At 41.6% G+C, this 19,338-nt stretch overlaps 1 protein-coding gene across 1 annotated transcript in view; it reads left to right on the top strand.

The window, feature by feature from the left end:
- Nucleotides 1-3,219: 3,219 nt before the first annotated feature.
- The window catches only part of LOC149151108 (putative zinc metalloprotease EGY2, chloroplastic), a 398,174-nt gene continuing 382,055 nt past the window's right edge, over nt 3,220-19,338 (top strand). The window contains exons 1-2 of the mRNA XM_089440546.1: nt 3,220-3,451; nt 3,519-3,618. Of these exons, the coding sequence (XP_089296672.1) occupies nt 3,330-3,451; nt 3,519-3,618 (222 nt within the window). The 5' untranslated portion in view covers nt 3,220-3,329. The remainder of the gene's footprint in view (nt 3,452-3,518; nt 3,619-19,338) is intronic.

Below are 19,338 nucleotides of genomic sequence, written 5' to 3'. Positions count from 1 at the left end.
GGTTGATCTTCCTTTTGTTGGCTCTTGTTAGATCTATCCTCTATGCTGTCATCCTTTTCCTTCACTGGATTGTCCTTCACTGCTTGCTTCTCTCTTTCAACCTCCTCTTCTTCTTCTAATATCTTGAACCTATTATGACTAGGTTGCTTTTCCTCATAGATTTCTTTTTTGGTTCTTTCTCCCCCCTTTTCCCTTGCCTCCCACTTTAGTAAAGCTTTCAGTCTCTTTACCTGAGGTTGCTTTGGTGCTGCTCTCCATTTTATTAACTGGGCAGTCTCTGAAGAGGTGCCCGTGTTCATGGCATTTGCGACATCTGAAGGGTATATGCTCATAATCCACCGCTTGCACCCAATCTTCATCATAAACCTCTAGTATTATTTCATCTGGCAAAGCCCTATAGAGGTCCATTTCCACACATATTCTAGCAAAGGAGGTATATTTTCCATGTAGTGTGGCCTCTGATATTTTTATGAAATTCCCTAGTTTATTACCTATGGCCTTTAATGATTCTGGCTGCTAGTAATCTAGAGGTAGGGAATAAAGTCTTATCCATACCAGCACTGAAGTAAAAGTTTCACGCTCCCGGACAAAGCTCATCACCCAACGTCGCATATGGAGACCTGCAGCTGCATAGAACTAAGGACCTCCTTCAAACATCCTATCCTTATCCTCTATGTTTGCAAACACAACTGTGAAGAAACCCTTGGATCCAAGGTGCAGATCTATATCTCCCTTGGGTTTCCAATGGTTCTTTATCCATGCATGTAGGGCCTTCTCCGTTGGCCATACCCCCATGAATTTGCATATCACTGCATAGCTCGCCATGTGCTCCCTGTGCGCCTGTAGCGCTGGGTCACTTAACACCACTCGGGGTGTGATGGAAGCCCTTGGTTTACAAGGTCCTGTTCGAATTCTAGGGTCAAATTTTTGACTGTCTGCTTCTGTATGTTTCTCTCTTCTGACTTCCTCCTGCGTTTCTGCCATCTTCTGTGCTATGTTGTTTTCCTGTTTTCCTCTTTCTGTACATCCGGTTTCCCCTTCCACGGGCTTCTTGAAATGATTGAAGACTACATGACTGTAGGAGGGAGTAGAACTCCCCCCTTCAAGCCCCTCCATGGTGCCCAACACTGAAATCTTGCTTCAAACCCTAGTACTGCGCGTTTTCCTTCCTCACAGTTGCTCCGTCCCAACTTTTTTCCGTCATCAAAATTGCTCCAACCTTAGGTCAACTATCATAGTGAGTGATCCACAACAAATATATTAGTCATCTAGATCAGAAGAATTTATTGTTTGTTACCCATACTCCAATACGAAATCCATTTTAGAAACTTCTACATCATTCATAAAATAAAATTATCCCTCACCTCTTCCTTAATTTGGGGGGCATAAGAAAAGGCTTAAACATATGGGAGGATAAATTGTGAGGTGCAAAGAATATACTTTGAACAATGGATTTCGTTGCATTGAACCATTAAGTACTTGCTATAATATCAACGCTTAACACTGTATCTTCCTTCCAAAGAGCCAATTGAGGAGGATGGATTTGATCTTGTCACACTCTTACTTATTAAATAGCACATGGTGTTAGAGATTTTTTAAGATCAAATATAATCTATGGGATAACCGTTTGGAGTAGTTCCCACCATAGAAATAAGAATCCCCTATGTTTATAACAATCATTTCAGAGGTGGATTGATCACCATACCACCTTCTCCACATGTGAATATTATCGAGATATTTACATAAAGATCTAACTTACACCTCCTCATTTGTCCATGATCTAGAAGTGGATACCATCTCTAATCATGTTAGGGCAAGTGAAATATAACTCATTGTAGGTTGACCAACAAGGTTTTCATCTACCAGTATACTATACCTAAAAATGGAGGGGTTTACAACAAGCAGTTTTCCTTGTTTACAAGGAGCATAAAGATGATGATGCACATATTTTTCTCAGATTTAGTTGAAAAATATATTTTTAGAGATAAAGTATGTCAAGAGTCTTATTCAACTATTTTATAAGATCATTTATAAAACTTGGTAAGATAAAACAAAGCTTTGCTTAATAAACCAATCTAAATTTAAAACAAGATTAAAAAGCAAATGAACTACAAAATCATGCATCAATAAACACAACTGAACACAGAATTCATTTAAAACCTTGATCATTCCTTTCCAAAAAAAATATTTTTAATAATAATTTGGCTCAAAACTCTTAACTTTTTCCAAATTTTTATATATATCATTATTCAAAACTTATTACAAACTATTTATATATATTATAATTCAAAACTATAAATAATAATTTATTTCAAACTATTAATTTTTTCAAAACAAATGGATTATACACTACAATTCAAAAACTATCTCTCACACATATTTAATTATAATCATAATTTAATTAACTCATTTCCAATTTCAAAATTATAACTCATTGAGTCGAGAGATTCATTCTACAACCCAATACGATGTGTACGGGTGTCCGTCCTTCATCAAAATTGAAATTTTGGTTATGTCGACCAAAATAAAAATTTAAAAAAATGTAAAAATTAAAAAATTAAATAATTATACAAAACATTTATAGAGCCGAGAGACTCATACGTTGATAGCTAGCAGACTTGAGATAATCTATTTAGCGAGGGGTGTCAGCAGACTTGGGATAATCTATTTAGCGAGGGGTTTGTCCAGAAGCGGGAAGCATTTATTTTGAAGCTTCACAGAAAAAGCGCTGAATACATCAAGCAGATGAAGAAGCAATCTGTGCCATATGCTATCTTTAGTCTCGTGGACATTATCTGTCCCATATCCTATCTTTAGTCTGGTAGACGTTAAAATACTTTCTTCCTTTTTTACTTTCTATTAACTCATACAAAAATTTGAAAGTAAAAAAATTAGATCCCTCTAAATTAAATCCATATTTAAAATAAGTTTATACTAATTTATAATAATATTAATAATTTTTTATTATTAATTCTTACATCAAACTTCTTTAATCTTTTAAGTATCCAATAATATTAACAAGAAGTTTTTAAATCAAACTTCTTTAATCCTTTTAAGTATCCAATAACATTAACCAGAAGTTTTTAAATCAAATTTGTATCCATGGATAGACGTATCGTGTGGCATCTTGGAAATATTTTTTCCTCTTTGATTTTTGCCATTTTTAAACATATTTAATAAGATCGCCATTTTTAAACCTATTTAATAACATCGACTCACCGCAAGCATCCAACATTCTAACCCAGTTTGAACAAAATTAAAAAGATGAAGTGTCAATTGAGAACAAGTGATCAAACTGGCACCGGACTTCATAGATAGAATGGACGTGGATGAGATTAAATTTGCAAAGCTGTTGTAGCAGGATGGCAATGACGGCGAATCTCAATCTCTATCTGGTGGCGCCTTTTACGAATTATGACCAGAAATCTCCCTGGAACAACTCCAATGACAGGTGAGCGACGAATCCTCTGTCTGTTAGTTTTCATGGATGCAGAAGCTGAGCATTCAAAGGCATGCAGGTTGAGGTTGAGGTTGAGATTGAAGTTACCCTGTTGCACGTCCCACTCGAGGAAGCCACGCTTTCAATGCAGAGCATCCATCAACGACAACGACAAGAAGGTACCTGAGCCTAATGAAGGTTTATCTTCATTTCCCCTCTTTATATTTTGTATTCCTTTTAATCAGTTTAGCTATCCAAACTGCATATTTATCATGTGGGAATATCTGGAAAGCGCATTTGTTTTGTGGAGAATTTGATAGGAAATCATCCATTTATGAGCAACGTCGTTGAGAGTTAAATCCACTGATATCCTTCTTGTGTTGTTCCATATTCATCTATTAATCTACTTAAAATTTGCTTGCATCCTGTGACTTCATGTCTGGGTCAGCTTGCTGCCCGGTTTCGTGATAAGATGTTTTTCACCGTAAACATCAGAAATTGTGCATTTTTGAATTTGACACGCTAAGCTCAGTGTTCAAATGTAGCTCTATGCTTATAGTTATTAGGCACCTATGTTCTTGATGTGCCTTGGGAGGTTCACCGCAGCTACTTACGAAGCATTGGTCCTTGTACCAGGTATACTTCTAATCGCTGGATTTAAAAATTCATTGCAAGCCTCACACTGCAATTCTTCACAATAAAATTATGTTGCGGAAAATAAACTGGAACTGCGAAAAATAGATGCACACACAATTAAAATGACACCAATGTTTTTGGATTAACGGCCCTTGGAAAACCTCGAAGGGAAACCGGTGCGGTAGATGAAGGTTTAATTTTATTATGCAGGAGAAAAATCCGAGTACATAAATTTGGATGCCAATCTGACTATCCACCGACAAAAATCTCGCCAAAAATATTTAGGAGAAAATTTCTCCCTCTGCCAAAATAATTCGGCCTTCTCTGGGCTTGCTCACACTGCCTGACTATCTGCTCGCACCACTGGCATGGGCAAGTCGTAAGACCTCTAGAACTGCTTCCAACTAGGCCCTTCTAGCCTCACTATGTCACTAGAAATGAGTCGTTCTACTTTCCAGGTGCTCTCCTAGCCTCCTGCAACTAAAATGATCTACTTCCGACACTTGCGTTGGAGTTTCTGGCTCACTCGCTCAACTTGGACAACTTTCTTGCAGAATATTTTGGCCTTCTCTTTTGCTGGCTCTCTGGAACTGGAAATCACTAGGAAATTCCTCTACTATTGCTCCCTCTCACTATTGCTCTAGCTCGAACTCTTCTTCTTGCTGAATCATTGCACTGGATAGCTCGATCTGCCCAAGGAACTCGCTCTCCCTCTTAGTCGATGTGTCTGTCTCCATCCCCATCGTCTTGCTCTTATAATCTCTCATTGGATCACCAATGACCATGATTAGATCCTCATCAATGACTAACGTCATCTCAAATTCGATCCATGTGAGTTTCTAGAGCTTTCTCACCTTTCCTTAATTAATTACTATTAATTAACCAGTTTTCCTAAGTTAGACTTAAGAAAAATTAAATGATAGTTAATTAATTTAATTAAGGTGTTTCGCAAGCTTGTCTGTTAAATTTTAGGTATGTTCTATGCTTAGAGCAATTTATTTCAATTTTCGTAGTTAGCTCAATATCTTTTCTAGATTAGCAATCACATCAGCATAATAGTAAATTGCAGATAGAACATAAACATAAATCGTAGAAGACAAGCCAAGACAAGAGGACACAAGATGTGGCGCTAGCCAGGGACAAACCCCAATGTGGGGAAACCCTTGATCAATTCTTCTTATATGTTCTTCAATAGTTCAGCAGAGAGAGTTAGAGAGATAGTACATATACAATAGAAGTCAACACTTTGACTTATCTAAATAAGAGCAGAGATCATCTCTAAGAAGATGATACATGAGGTAGCTAGACTCAGTTGAAGACATGTTGCTTCAACTGATTCTCCAAGGTGACTCCATCACCATGTTGAGCCTATCACTGTGCTACACCACGTTGCACCATCATACCATGTCCAACATCACTAAGCTACACCATGCTGCACCATCACTATGTTCAGCATCACTGAGCTACACCATGCTGCACCATTACTGTGTCCAACATCACTGAGCTTCACCATGCTGCACCATCACTATGTCTAGCATCACTAAGCTACACCATGCTGCACCATACATCCTGTACCCATCGCTGCTACTGTGTGCACTATGCATCTTGTACCCATCGCTGCTATTGTGTGCACTATGCATCCTGCTGTCATATACTATGTTGTCTATAATGTTACAACATTCATCATAAGACCAAGGTGGCTAGCTATAGTGCTATGGCCTGCGGCCTAGCACATAGCAATGCTAATGTCTTCTTCTCTATGACAACGTTAGAGTGACAACAATAGGCTTCCGTTAAGACAACGATTGGATCTATCATTGTGTTTCAATCAAAACAACAGTTAGAGCATCCTTATTTAGAACAACATTAAGGATAGCTGAAGGTGTGGCTTCTTTATCTCAGCGTTTAAGTGTGAGAGCATTCCTTCCATGATAGCGAGGGTATACCTTTCATGACTGCGTGTAGGATGAGGGTTTTTCCTTCCATGACAGCGAGGGCATTCCATGTGTAGAACACTCTTCTAAGACAATGTTTAGGTGGCATCTCCATTAGGCAGCGTAGCAACTAAGTTTAGGGCATCTCCTCTCCCTTAGTCCTGCGGCTAGGGTTCCTGCCTTCATTTCCATGGCTGCGTATTTAGGGCATCTCCATAACTGTGGTTAGGGTCACCCTTGGGACAACATATTAGACAAGGGCTGTCTTCCTTGACAGCGTAGAGGATTAGGGCATATCTTCTTCACAACATGACTGCGTCCTAGATCTAGGTCATGCATAGGGCTATCATGAGATAGGGCATCATCTTCTAGGATTGCGCTTCCACTTAGGGATTCTTCTCTCCACTAAAACCCAAAACGAGTGGAGAAGAAGAGATCTCAAGTGAGTTGTGTCTTTGCAAGGCACTTGTATTTATACTAAAACGTGGAGCACAAGTGGGGGTAGTTTGGTTGCTGGCCGACCTTAACAAATTGTCCCATAACACAAATAAATTCATAACTCCATGAATACTTATCAGGATTAGATGATCTTTAGATCAATCCTACACCTCTCGATGAGAGGAATCCAAGAAAAATATCAGTTGCCATAAATAAGATGACCCACATGGAGTTTGGCCCTAGTTTCCAATTTTAACACTCCCTCTCAACTAGGGAGAACTCCATCCGCTGATCCATCTGCTAGACTGTACTATCTCTGCCTCCACTGCTTTGCACTGCTCTGCTCTGCTCTACTGAACCATGAAGAAGAAGAATTGATCGAGAATGGCTCATACCATTCTTTACTGACCTGAAGTCAGTTTCATTGATCACAGATCAATATCACAAGAGAGTGTCTCAAACCACTCATACTGACCCGAAGTCAGTTTCATTGATCCTAGATCAATATCAAAAGAGAGTGTCTCAAACCACTCATACTGACCCGAAGTTAGTTTCATTGATCCCAAGTCAATATCATCCTAGCATAGGGGGTACGGTAGATACACGATGCGTCCATCGGTACTACTATGGTTCCTATCCTCATTTCCCTACTCATTGGCCAGATGAGAGGTACTTCCCATGAGTCTCAGATTGCATGGGTAGGATGTCTCAGCAGGAGAAGGATGAACCACTCATCCTGCCTACATGTCGCAAGGGGTTTCCTAGGGGAAGGCTGAACCACTCACCTTGTACACAACAAATCACTAGGGGAAGGCTGAGCCACTCACCCTATGATTGTGTCTCGACAAGAGAGGGATGAACCACTCATCCTTCCTACATAGCAAACCACTAGGGGAAGTTTGGACCATTCACCCTATGGCTGCTCATTGCTCCACGGTGTACCCCTAAGCCCCCCAGAGCTCCCAGAGCTCAATGTCCATATCATATAGGACCCTTAGGAGAGAGTCTCTCCACGACTCCTACTCGTTCTCGGAAAGTCACAAATTTGACCTTTCGCAGGGGCTTCGACAAAATGTCGGCGACCTGCACATCAGTGCCAATGCGATGGAGCCTTCTTGCTCATCGATGTACCATATCCCAGATAAAGTGGTACTTGATGTCTATATGCTGGAGCGATCATAGAATACGGGATTCCTCAATAATCGAATCCCCCTGTGGTTGATACAGAAGATCACGGTGGTAAACAGCTCACTGAAGAGCTTCCTCAACCAGGCAGCTTCACAAGAGGTCATACTCGTAGTTATGTATTCGGTCTCAGCAGTGCTCAAAGCAACCGTCTTCTGCTTCCTGCTCATCCAGGATATCATAGCAGAACCCAAAGAGAACCAGCACTCAGAAGTGCTCTTGCGATCCTCCACATTGCCTGCCCAGTCAACATTCGAATAATCATGTAGCTTTACATTTCCGGTAGTGTATCTCAATCCATGAGAGATTGTGACTCGAAGATATCTTAGAAGATTCTTGGCACCAATCTAGTGAGGCTCAACCATATATGAGCTCAACATGCTAACTGCAAAACATATATCCGGATGGGAGTTCACCAAGAACATCAATGCTAGAATGAGTTTATGAAACTCAGAGGCATTTCCCAAATCAGGTCCGACATCCCTACCACATAACTTCTGAGAGTTTACATCAAGGTAGTCATGGACTTGTAGTTCACCATTCCAAATTCGGAATCCATCTCCCTCTTACCTTTGCAAATGAGAGGGTCTGCACCTGTTAGAAAGAGGTCGTCCTCCGAAGGTGCTAGTATGAGAGGTTTATCATCCACAACCTTCAAGTAAAGGTTTGGATCGGCTTCACTCCTAGTGAATCTCAGCTTCATCAAACAACTATCAATCCTCTCATATCAAGCCCGGGGTGTTTTGCTTCAAGCCATAGAGAGATTTCTTTCACCTGCATACATGAGATTCCCGATCATGAATCTCAAACCCCTCGGGTTGTTCCAAACTTGTGGAATTGCTACATGAGGGGAATGGTACCCTTGTAAGATTTTCCTTCAGTACATCTCAGACATGTACCTTCATGCTCTTCTTGAATTTAGGCATCCCAGTCACCATCTGACTCACATCGTGTAGGGCCCCATAATAAGCATACCTTCAGTGCTATAGGAGAGATGTGTCAACTAACATGGTCCCCAATGGACTTCCTGCAACTTGATACAAATTGCCTACCTTGAATAAAAGCATCTTTGAAAATTCCAAAACACGTACCTTTCCATCAATGAATGTCACCTTGAAACTTTTGACTTCCATTGCCGAAATGGACACCAGGTTCTTCTTGCGATCAGGTACATAAAGAGATTCTTGTAAATGAATCGAGTTACCCTCATTCAATTGAGGGGTAACATTCCCTACACCCTTTTTGGGATAGGTGGCATTGACTCCAAGTATAATCCCACGATCGTGTCCATCTCTACCAAATTTGAGAGAGCACCCTTCTATTCGATGAAGTGCCTTGAAGCACTACAGATTCCCAAAGAGTTTGGAGGAGAGGGCCAATATAACAACATTTGATTCTTCATACCTAGGGTTCCTTGCTTTCTTTGAAGAGTCGGCCATTTCCTTGATGTCCTGCATTACCTGTCATTCCTCTGATCATTGAAGATGTCCCTGGAGTGATTGTTATCATCATCGAGTGATGTGTCCTTACCATTCAGACACTCCTTCGCATAATGGCCGAAGTTATTGCAAGCAAGGCATCTGCCCTTCCTTCCAACCTTAGATCCAGACTTCTCATTGATGTGATCTTTAGGTAGGCCATCAGAAGCTTTTGCTGCGCCACTCGGATATTATTCTTTGCTTTGACTTCACCCTTGGTGAATTTGAAGAGGGATGAAGAACCCATTGAGCCTTTTTTTCCTTTCCAACTGTCTTCGGTGATTGCTCTTTCGCTCTTGCTTGGGCTTTGTCTTCACCTCAACTCTGATACCAGTTAAATTTTAGGTATGTTCTATGCTTAGAGCAATTTATTTCAATTTTCATAGTTAGCTCAATATCTTTTCCAGATTAGCAATCACATCAACATAATAGTAAATTGTAGATAGAACATAAACATAAATCGCAGAAGACAAGCGAAGACAAGAGGACACAAGATGTGGCGCTAGCCAGGGACAAACCCCAATGTGGGAAACCCTTGATCAATTCTTCTTATATGTTCTTCAATAGTTCAACAGAGAGAGAGAGATAGTACATATACAACAGAAGTCAACACTTTGACTTATCTAAATAAGAGCAGAGATCATCTCTAAGAAGATGATACATGAGGTAGTTGGACTCAGTTGAAGACATGCTGCTTCAACTGATTCTCCAAGGTGACTCCATCACCATGTTGAGCCTATCACTGTGCTGCACCATGCTGCACCATCATACCATGTCCAGCATCACTAAGCTACACCATGCTGCACCATCACTATGTTTAGCATCACTGAGCTACACCATGCTGCACCATCACTATGTCCAGCATCACTAAGCTACACCATGCTGCACCATCACTATGTCCAGCATCACTAAGCTACACCATGCTGCACCATCACTATGTCCAGCATCATTGAGCTACACCATGCTGCACCATACATCCTGTACCCATCGCTGCTACTGTGTGCACTATGCATCCTGTACCCATTGCTGCTACTGTGTGCACTATGCTGCACTATACATCTTGCTGTCATATACTATGTTGTCTATAATGTTACAACATTCATCATAAGACCAAGGTGGCTAGCTATAGTGCTATGGCCTGCGGCCTAGCACATAGCAATGCCAATGTCTTCTCCTCTATGACAACGTTAGAGTGACAGCAATAGGCTTCCGTTAAGACAACGATTGGATCTATCATTCATGACTGTGTTTCAATCAAAACAGTAGTTAGAGCATCCTTATTTAGAACCGCGTTAAGGATAGTTGAAGGTGTGGCTGCTTTATCTCAACGTTTAAGTGTGAGAGCATTCCTTCCATGACAACGAGGGTATACCTTTCATGACTGTGTGTAGGATGAGGGATTTTCCTTCCATGACAGCGAGGGCATTCCATGTGTAGAACACTCTTCTAAGGCAGCGTTTAGGTGGCATCTCCATTAGGCAGTGTAGCAACTAAGTTTAGGGCATCTCCTCTCCCTTAGTCCTGTAGCTAGGGTTCTTGCCTTCATTTCCATGGCTGCGTATTTAGGGCATCTCCATAACTACGGTTAGGGTCACCCTTGGGACAGCGTATTAGACAAGGGTTGTCTTCCTTGACAATGTAGAGGATTAGGGCATATCTTCTTCACAACATGACTGCGTCCTAGATCTAGGTCATGCGTAGGGCTATCATGAGCTAGGGCATCATCTTCTAGGACTGCGTTTCCACTTAGGGATTCTTCTCTCCACTAAAACCCAAAACGAGTGGAGAAGAAGAGATCTCAAGCGAGTTGTGTCTTTGCAAGGCACTTGTATTTATACTAAAACGTGGAGCACAAGTGGGGGCAGTTTGGTTGCTGGCCGACCTTGACAAATTGTCCCATAACACAAATAAATTCATATCTCCATGAATACTTATCGGAATCGGATGATCTTTAGATCAATCCTACACCTATCGATGAGAGGAATCCAAGAAAAATATCAGCTGCCACAAATAAGATGTCCCACATGGTGTTTGGCCCTAGTTTCCAATTTTAACATTGTCTCACAAAGCCTTTTCTGGGTTTTGAAGATCTCATTTTCCTTAGTCTTTTAGACACAAATCAAGACTAGAACACTTGTCTGATGCTACAAAAACTAACATCATCTAGTTGATAGAGGCCAACTACTCTATGTACAATTTGTTCAACAATTAATAGAAGAATTGAGTAGTGCAACAACAACAAGCTAGTTTTTCTCTTGGAAGGGTTTCCACCAGAAACACTTGTGTCGTTTTGTGTGCATGTGTTTCTTGATGTTGTTCATGGTGTTAATGTGTTGATTCTATGTTAGTCTTACATGCTATATTTGTGATTAGATGATGAGTTTGTTGGTTTTTGTAGCATTTGATGTGTTCTAGCCATGAAATTTGGTGGAGAGGCTAGAATACATGAGATGTCCAAAACCCAAAAATCATTTCTGGAAATTCCATCTAGAAATGACTTAATTGTTGAAGTTTCTAAGTTTAGTTAGTTTAGAAACCCTTCATGCAATTTTTTTGATTTATTCCTACCTACTTGTTATTTTTTCTTTAACAAGTTATTTACAAAGTAAACACTGAAAATAAACACCAGTGCATGCTCAACATATTATAGATCAGCAACTAAAAGAGACAAGAACAAACACACCACATGACACCATTATTTTTGGACCAATGTCCCCGGAAAAACCCAATGTGGGAAAACCGGTGCAGCTATCTGAGGGTTTTCTTATTAAGCAATATCAGAGTACAATCTGGGTGCCGAAACTGGCCTACCCAACAGAGAATTTCCTTAGCAGCTATGCCTCACAATTTGAGAGAAATCTCCTGGCTGGAACCCCGGAAAATCCTTCCGGCAGCTCCTTAGCACAAAACTGCTCTGCAACCCCAGTGTCTGCCTAATTTGGACTGCGTCAGCCCCTCTCTGTCTCACGCTGGCTCTGCGTCAACCTTTCTTGGCCTACGTCAGCCCCCTAGGAGGCCTTGTGTCAGCGTTCTGGGCCTCTGCGTTAGATATGCTGGCCTCTCTGGTGCTCTGCGCAGCACTTGGATGCCTTTGCGTGGCCCTGCGTGAGCCCTTGCTGGCTCTACGTCACTCTCCTTGGTTGCTGCGATGCTCTCCTGGCATAATCTCTGCCTTCTCTGTTTCTCTGTACTCAATGCCCCTCAGCTGCTCTCCCGAACACTGATTCTATCTCTCTTAGCAAACCCTGCTCTAGAGAATAGAATGACTGATCACTCTGGTGTGTTCTCCAAGTGACCTTCAAGCCTCCTCTTATACTTTTCCTGTTGACATATCAACGACCGAGATTAAGTCCCTAATCGATGGCTAGGATTAGATCTAGCTTGATCCATGTCTTTTGGACCATTCTAACACAGTTTTATATTAATTCACATTAATATCTTAATTTCCCTAAGTTCAGACTTAGGGACTCCATTAAAAATATTAATTATTTTAATATCTCCCAAACTCTTTAGGATCTGCCCAAACCCTTTCTGAGTATTGGAGATCTCATGTGGTGAGGGGCAGGGATAGTGATCTGGAGGAATTTTTCCAGATCCAGAGAGACCACAATAAGAAGGTCAAGTTATTCCCAGTGAGGCAGCGCAGTTGCTTTAGAGAAGTAATTCGATTTGCTGGAGAGTAATTCATTCTCAGTTCTAGAGGTCGAACAGAGGGTCCAAAGTACTGGAGAGGCGATTTCCTCAGCAAAGACAGGCAAAACGACTTTTTCAGAGGCAGGTTGGAGGCTTGACGTCAAAGGGTCTGCGCAAAGTAGTGCAGAGGCTGATGCAGAGGGTCTAGGTAGCCGAGTTTTTGAAGGAAGTTGTGCTGAGATTGTTTGTGGAAGAAGGGTAATTCCCTTAAAATAATTTTTCCCATATTTTATTACTGTTTAGATTCCCAGTTGGGCATCCATAGATTGTACTCAGATTTTCACTACTGCATAATAATAAAAACCCTCCCAAGTTGGGTTTTTCTGGGGACATTTGACCAAAAATAACTGTCATTTTTATGTGTGTTCTAGTATTTTCTCAGTTCCAATGTTATTTATTTTCCGCAGTTTTATTTGTGAGGGTTGTACTGTGTTTATTTCGATGTTGTCATAGCAATAAATTGAATAATAAATTTATCAGTTAGAAGAAATAATAGCAGTTGTTGCAATAGGATTTTAGTTTTGGATTTTTCACATGGTATCAGAGCGTAAGTGATTAGCTGGGAAGCTCAAAAGCGGAGGAAAGAAATTTGTTGTTCAAAGGGAGCAACAAATCGAAATTCTTAGAGGCAGCGCAATGCTTAGACAGTCAGGTCGAATTGCTGGGGCAAAAAATTCTATTTTCAGTTGTAGGGTTGCAGAAAAGTCAAGTTGCTTGAGATTTTGATTCCAACAGTCAGAGGGAGCAACAAAAACTCAAATTTTAGCTGAGTAGATTCCTTGGTTGGACGCAGAGGGTTTCGCAGCAACAGAACCAACGTCGGGTGGAAGAGAAAAGCACACACAATAAATTTTCTCTCAGGTGATCTCGAGTTTTAGAGATCTAATTTTTCCAGTTGCAGATTGGCAGTAGCAGTGAGTAGATATTCTCACTCCAGAAAGGAGTGCGAGTAGCAGATCCAACAACCAAGCAGCAGGAAAGAGGGAGATTTTCGGGTTTATTTTCTCCAGATATTTGAGTTTCACAGCTTTGCAAAGATGGTCGTATGAGATTGCCAGAGAAGGCGTACGAGTTTGTCAGATTGCAGATCTGGATCGACTTCCAGTTGCTGGAGACAGGTGCTGGAGGAGGTGCGAGTTGTCTAGTGCTAGCTGCAAAGCGAAGAAGGGTCCCAACCAGGGACAAGGCTCGAAAGGAGATAGTGGGGCACCAGATCCAGGTGGAGGAGGAGTATGAGACTCCAATGTGCCAGATGGGCAGGGTCCAACATAATTGCAACAAGGAGATCATCAGATCAGTTCCGGATTGTTGCAACGGGACCATCACCTTTGCTACAGGAGCCCACAGTATCATAGTAGCAGGTTTAGTGCCAACAGATGCAATCTGTCATTAGACAGTTGCAAGGCTAGTTGTAGTCAGTACCCGGGAGACAATTTCAGAACTAGTTGTAGTGACACAGGCAGTGTGAATTGGCCAGTTGCAGTATACAGATGCAGTTCCAGCCAGAAAATTCCCCGCGAAGTGCTATGCAGTCCAGTTTCCAGTACAAGATGACAGTGCAAGTTGCCAGAAGGGAGCAAAGAGATTTCCCATAGGGAGTGTTACCCACCACTTTGTGGGTGATATCCCTAGGAATTTTTTTTCTCCATGATGAGCCTTAGCCGGGAGTGAGCAGCCCCTTGATGCCTCCTACTAGCTCGTCGTGCCTTTTCTTTGCCACCTGAGTCAACCATGTGGTTCCTCACCCACCTATATTGATCGTATGTTTGAAGGTGGACCTCCCGAATCTAAAGGTATGTCTTGTCATTTGAGAATTGAGTATTGAGTTTACTTAACATGGATACTTCTGGGTATGGATTGATGGGGGGATTTGGCGGAAAGAGTGGGCGTAGTTTGTACTCTTGTCTCCTTGATCTCCTTTGGTTGTTACCCTTGGATCTTAGTCCCATGGGATCTCCTTTATTGACCATTTGGTTCTAGTGTGGTACCACTTGGGAAGCCCTAACTTTGGGTACGTGGTCCTACTCCTTTACCCACACATACTACTCCCTTTCCATTCACTATATCCCCATTCATCATTTCTCCCACCTGGGTCCACATAGGGTTAGCTTCCCTATCCCCTGCCCCCACCTTGAGTCAGGCCTAGAATGATGCCCCGGAGGTTGAGTCAACTAAAAAAAGAAAGAAAAAGCATAATGGGCCACATTTAACAGGAAATTGTACCGCAAAATGCAAAAGATGGCCGAGACAAAACTAATTAGCATGTGGGAAAAGCCAACACATGAGCTCTACCCCATCCATGGCCATCACCCTCATTGCATAGGCCCTAGATAAGCCTCCTTTATCACTCAAGAACCTATGATTGTCCCAACCCCTGGAGGGCAATGAACCACCCTACCTTAAAGGGGGTAACCACTGCTGTATTATACACATCATGCTCTTGTCCTTTGAGCCCCGAACAATTAATCAAAGAAAATTCATAAAAGGCAAAAGGCATATGAAGAAGGGTGGAAAAAGCAAGGTTGGGGCACCTCATGTACCATGATTGCTTCCTCCTATACATTACATACCAGGTGTGGGCTTCCCCTTATCTAACTACCCCTATGCCCCATTATGTGGCTCAAGGTTGCCCCTCTCATTCCCTATTCCATCTCACCTATTTGTCACTTGCCACCCCCATTAGAAGGATGTACCTTGGACATACTATCCCCTCTAAGGGTTGAAACCACCTAATAAGGTACTTGGCTAACCCCCTTTGGAGTTTGGAGACACTAGCACATGCCAAAGCCCACTACGAAAGGGCATGCCATTATGAAGTGCCCACTTTGTTATCCATGGTTTGTAAGCTCTTTTACTTGATTATTTTAATGACTGATTGTATTGGAAGCCTAGGGGACGCATTGGATCTTATGTAGGATTGCAGGTGGTTTCCATTTGGGTTTGGCTTCCCTATATGGGATCCTGACCCCCAGAAGTCCACATTGGCACATGTAGGGTGTGCATAGAGAGCCATGGGCCGCCATAGCAGCAGACAACACCTAAGATCTATGTTGCACGGAACTTCTAGGAACCAAACGTTTCGGGACGTACCTGTACCCGAAACTCCGGAACTCGACTTTTATGTAATCATCAATGAGAGTTAATATAGACTTGGTTTTCCTTCTCAATTGTCATATATGGGTCTTATTCCCTTTTTTCTTGCAAGATAATGTGTTCTTCCTTTATCTATAAATTTATTTTTAAATATATAAACAGATATGGCGTTTCAGCCAACGTTTCAGTCGACGTTTCCATTTTTGGGAGGTGACGTTTCTAAACGTACCTGTTCTGTTTTGGAAACTCCGAAATGTTTCTGCGTTTCGTGCAACTTAGCCTTAGATCTTCATGGACCATTGCAGAGGATCTACAAGCATATCCGATTCATATGGAGACCCATGGGGTCATTGATGTGCCCTCAGACCCACTGAGAGCACCACATGTCTACTACTTGGAGAACAAGAGGCCACCCCCATGTCCATCATGTTCTGAGGAATTTATTCCTCAATATGGCACTTCAGGATGTTATTGAGCCTTTGGAGGGCCTACGACATGCATACATTATTATTTGGCTCCTTACGAGGCTTATTTTTACATCATGAGCTAGTATGGTGGGTTTATCACCATAAGGAGTTATTATTTGCACGTTATTTTATTGTTAGGGGCCCATACGCTGATTCGAATTCCTTAGGAGGCTATATATTGATGATAGATACATTCATTTGGATCATCACTTGACTTGAGATCTCTCTAGTCTTAGAGAATTTTCGCACTTTTTCCTTGGAGGATATTTTTGGAGATGGATGAATTTTGATGTATGGATCTGGGCTATTTCTCTTATCTTAGAGCTTTGTTATGCAAACAAATTGCTGGTTGGATATACTCTATAATGTTGTAAGTGCTTTTCATTGTTTTTATTCTTGTTGTTGCATACTACTAAAATTAGGGCTAGTTGCTGCATTATTGTAATGTGGAATTGAACAATGTTTTAGTTATTAAATGTATGGGCCAATGTTATATGAATGAAATGTCCTAGAGATTACTTATCTCGAGAAGCTTGCATCATTTGCTTTAAAGTATAAATGCTTGAAAGTCACTTTTCTTTTCTTACTATCTACATTGGTTGAAGTTGACTTTCTGGGCGTCCTTGATCAAGAATCCAAGTTCTTACTCATTATCATATTTGACTCCATATCCCCAAGTGAATTAGACATTGGTCCCTTAAAGGGGTCATCATTTTAACCTTCCTTTTACTATTTTCCCCTTTTCCCCCAAGTCTAGCCCCATTAGGTCACCTAGGGCATCAATTTCCCAACAATTGGCCCAAGGAAAATTTTCGATATCCAGGCTACTGCGCTGGTGGGTCCCCTCCCTCTCCTCCAAATTTGAGGCCATTTTGATGGTGGAATCTCCGAGAATCCCAAGGCCTAGCTCTATGACTGAATTTTGCCTAAGCATCCCTAAGGCTAGACACTAATAGGATCACTTCAACCTTTTGAAGTAAATATTCTTGTTTGGTCCTTTTTCCTCACCTTTTCCAGGATAGGAGCATCATTGGCTACTATATTCCATCCCCGAACTTGGGTTGGGTTCACTTGGCCCCGTGTGGTCCCACTTCTCAACAAGGACTATTTGTCAAAGACCATTTGGGAATCCAAGTTTCCAAGGATTATATGGATTGAGAAGCGCCTTTATAAGCCTATCCTTTTTCTGTTAACCCTCCAATCCTCACCCTGGTGGACCAAGTCCCTTGCTTAAAGAGCAAGCAAGTTCCATTCCTCACTCCACCCTTGGGAAAGGGTTTTCAGGGTAATTTCTCATCTATCCATTGACATCTACTTTACAAAGTGATCCATACACTACCGAGACTCCTCCCATCGGTGAAAGTCCGTAAAGAGCAGGGAGACTTAGCTGTGGTGACAGTGGGCTAAGCCTCCACCGTTGCCCTTGACCTAGCAGTTGCCCTCTTAAGAACCTCTTTTAGGTCCCCTACTGGTTTGAGTGGTAACATTTCTGGTGCTGTTGTCGGGGAGGAAGCAGGTTTGCCTCCCTAGTGAATCATTGAGGAATTGATTCATTGACGACATTCTTATTATTCCTCTGGCAACTCCACTCATTGTCAAAACCCCTAGTTTGCTTGAAGGTGACAACATTCCTCCTTTAACTAGGGCTGCTGCAAGAAGGAACCGTGAACCATCACCTGTTGGCACCGCTCTCCTTCCTGAATTCAAAAAAGTTAGTGACTCAACTCCGAAAATGATGGGTGCTACTAGCACTAGCAATAACAAGATGGCCAAAAGTCAAAGACATTTGGTTAGTGTATTTTCTCCTTTGAAACTCGGTAATGATCCCAAGCCCTTACCTGAAAAATATGACCGATGGTTACCCAGGTTCAAGGGAGATGCCACTATAAGTGCCCGTGATTTTGTTGAAGAGTTTTATTGGAAATTGTCCCCTAGGTTGATCTTTGATGAAGATAGGGTCATGATGCTCTTTGCCTTATCACTTGAAGGACAAGCTAGAGAATGGTACCTTAGTCTCCCTCCTGGCTGTATCTCTGATTCCGATGAATTTGGAGACCTATTCATGAAAAGGTGGTCTTGCAATGCCCAAGGAACCTTCAACATCGAGAAATTTTATTAGATATCTAAGGGAAGGGAAAGCCTTCAAGAATTCATTCAAAAGTTTGATAGGGTTGTACGGGATATCCTTGATCACCTAAAGCCTTCCGATGTCAACATCCTTGATGAATTTGTCAAAGCTGTGGGGGGTCACCTAACATATGCCTTAAGAGACAAGAAACCTTCCACATTGGCTGAAGCTAAAGAAAAGCGATTGAGGTTGAGGAAAACCTTCACATCTCAAAAATGAATGTTGATGACATCCCTAAAACCAAAACTGAGACCAAGAAGGAGAAACCAAAGGATCAACATGAAGAAACCATTTGGGCTATCCTCAAGAAGATGGACAAACTTAGTGAGGAATTTCATTCACGGGATTGAATTGTTATGAACAAAATCACTACTTTGGAGAAGGCCCAAAAGTCAAATTTTGTCCCAAAGGTGAAGCCTTTTCGAAGAAAGCAAAGTGATGAAGATAAACCTAGCTCATCTCAAGTCCCAAACACCTTGGCCCCAACCAATATAGTGGACCAAGACTCTTCCTCTGAAGATGAGCCTTATGAGAGTGATGATGATGAAACAGATGAACAAACTAACCTTGTAGAAGCTGATATATTCAACATTCTACTTGGAGGTTCATACACTCACCCTCCCATCAATGAGGTCATGACCAAAGTTGAAAAGAAGAGCCTATCCTAAACAATGATGAGCATAGTGGAAGATTCAAAGGGGTCCAATATTCCCGAAGAGACCATGGCAAAGACCCTGCAAACTCCAAAGAGCCTAACAAAGAGGAATCTCTTCCCAAGCAAGATCCTCCCAAAAATGTACCCTCTAAAGAGCCTCCCAAAGAGAAAGCCCTTTCAAAGAACCCTTCA

The sequence above is a fragment of the Pinus tabuliformis genome, chromosome 9 (genome assembly GCF_031772625.1).
Source record: "Pinus tabuliformis cultivar Carrire ecotype Pingquan chromosome 9, CPIR1, whole genome shotgun sequence".
Classification (NCBI taxonomy): Eukaryota; Viridiplantae; Streptophyta; class Pinopsida; order Pinales; family Pinaceae; genus Pinus; species Pinus tabuliformis.
This window is presented reverse-complemented; position numbering and strand designations above follow the sequence as displayed.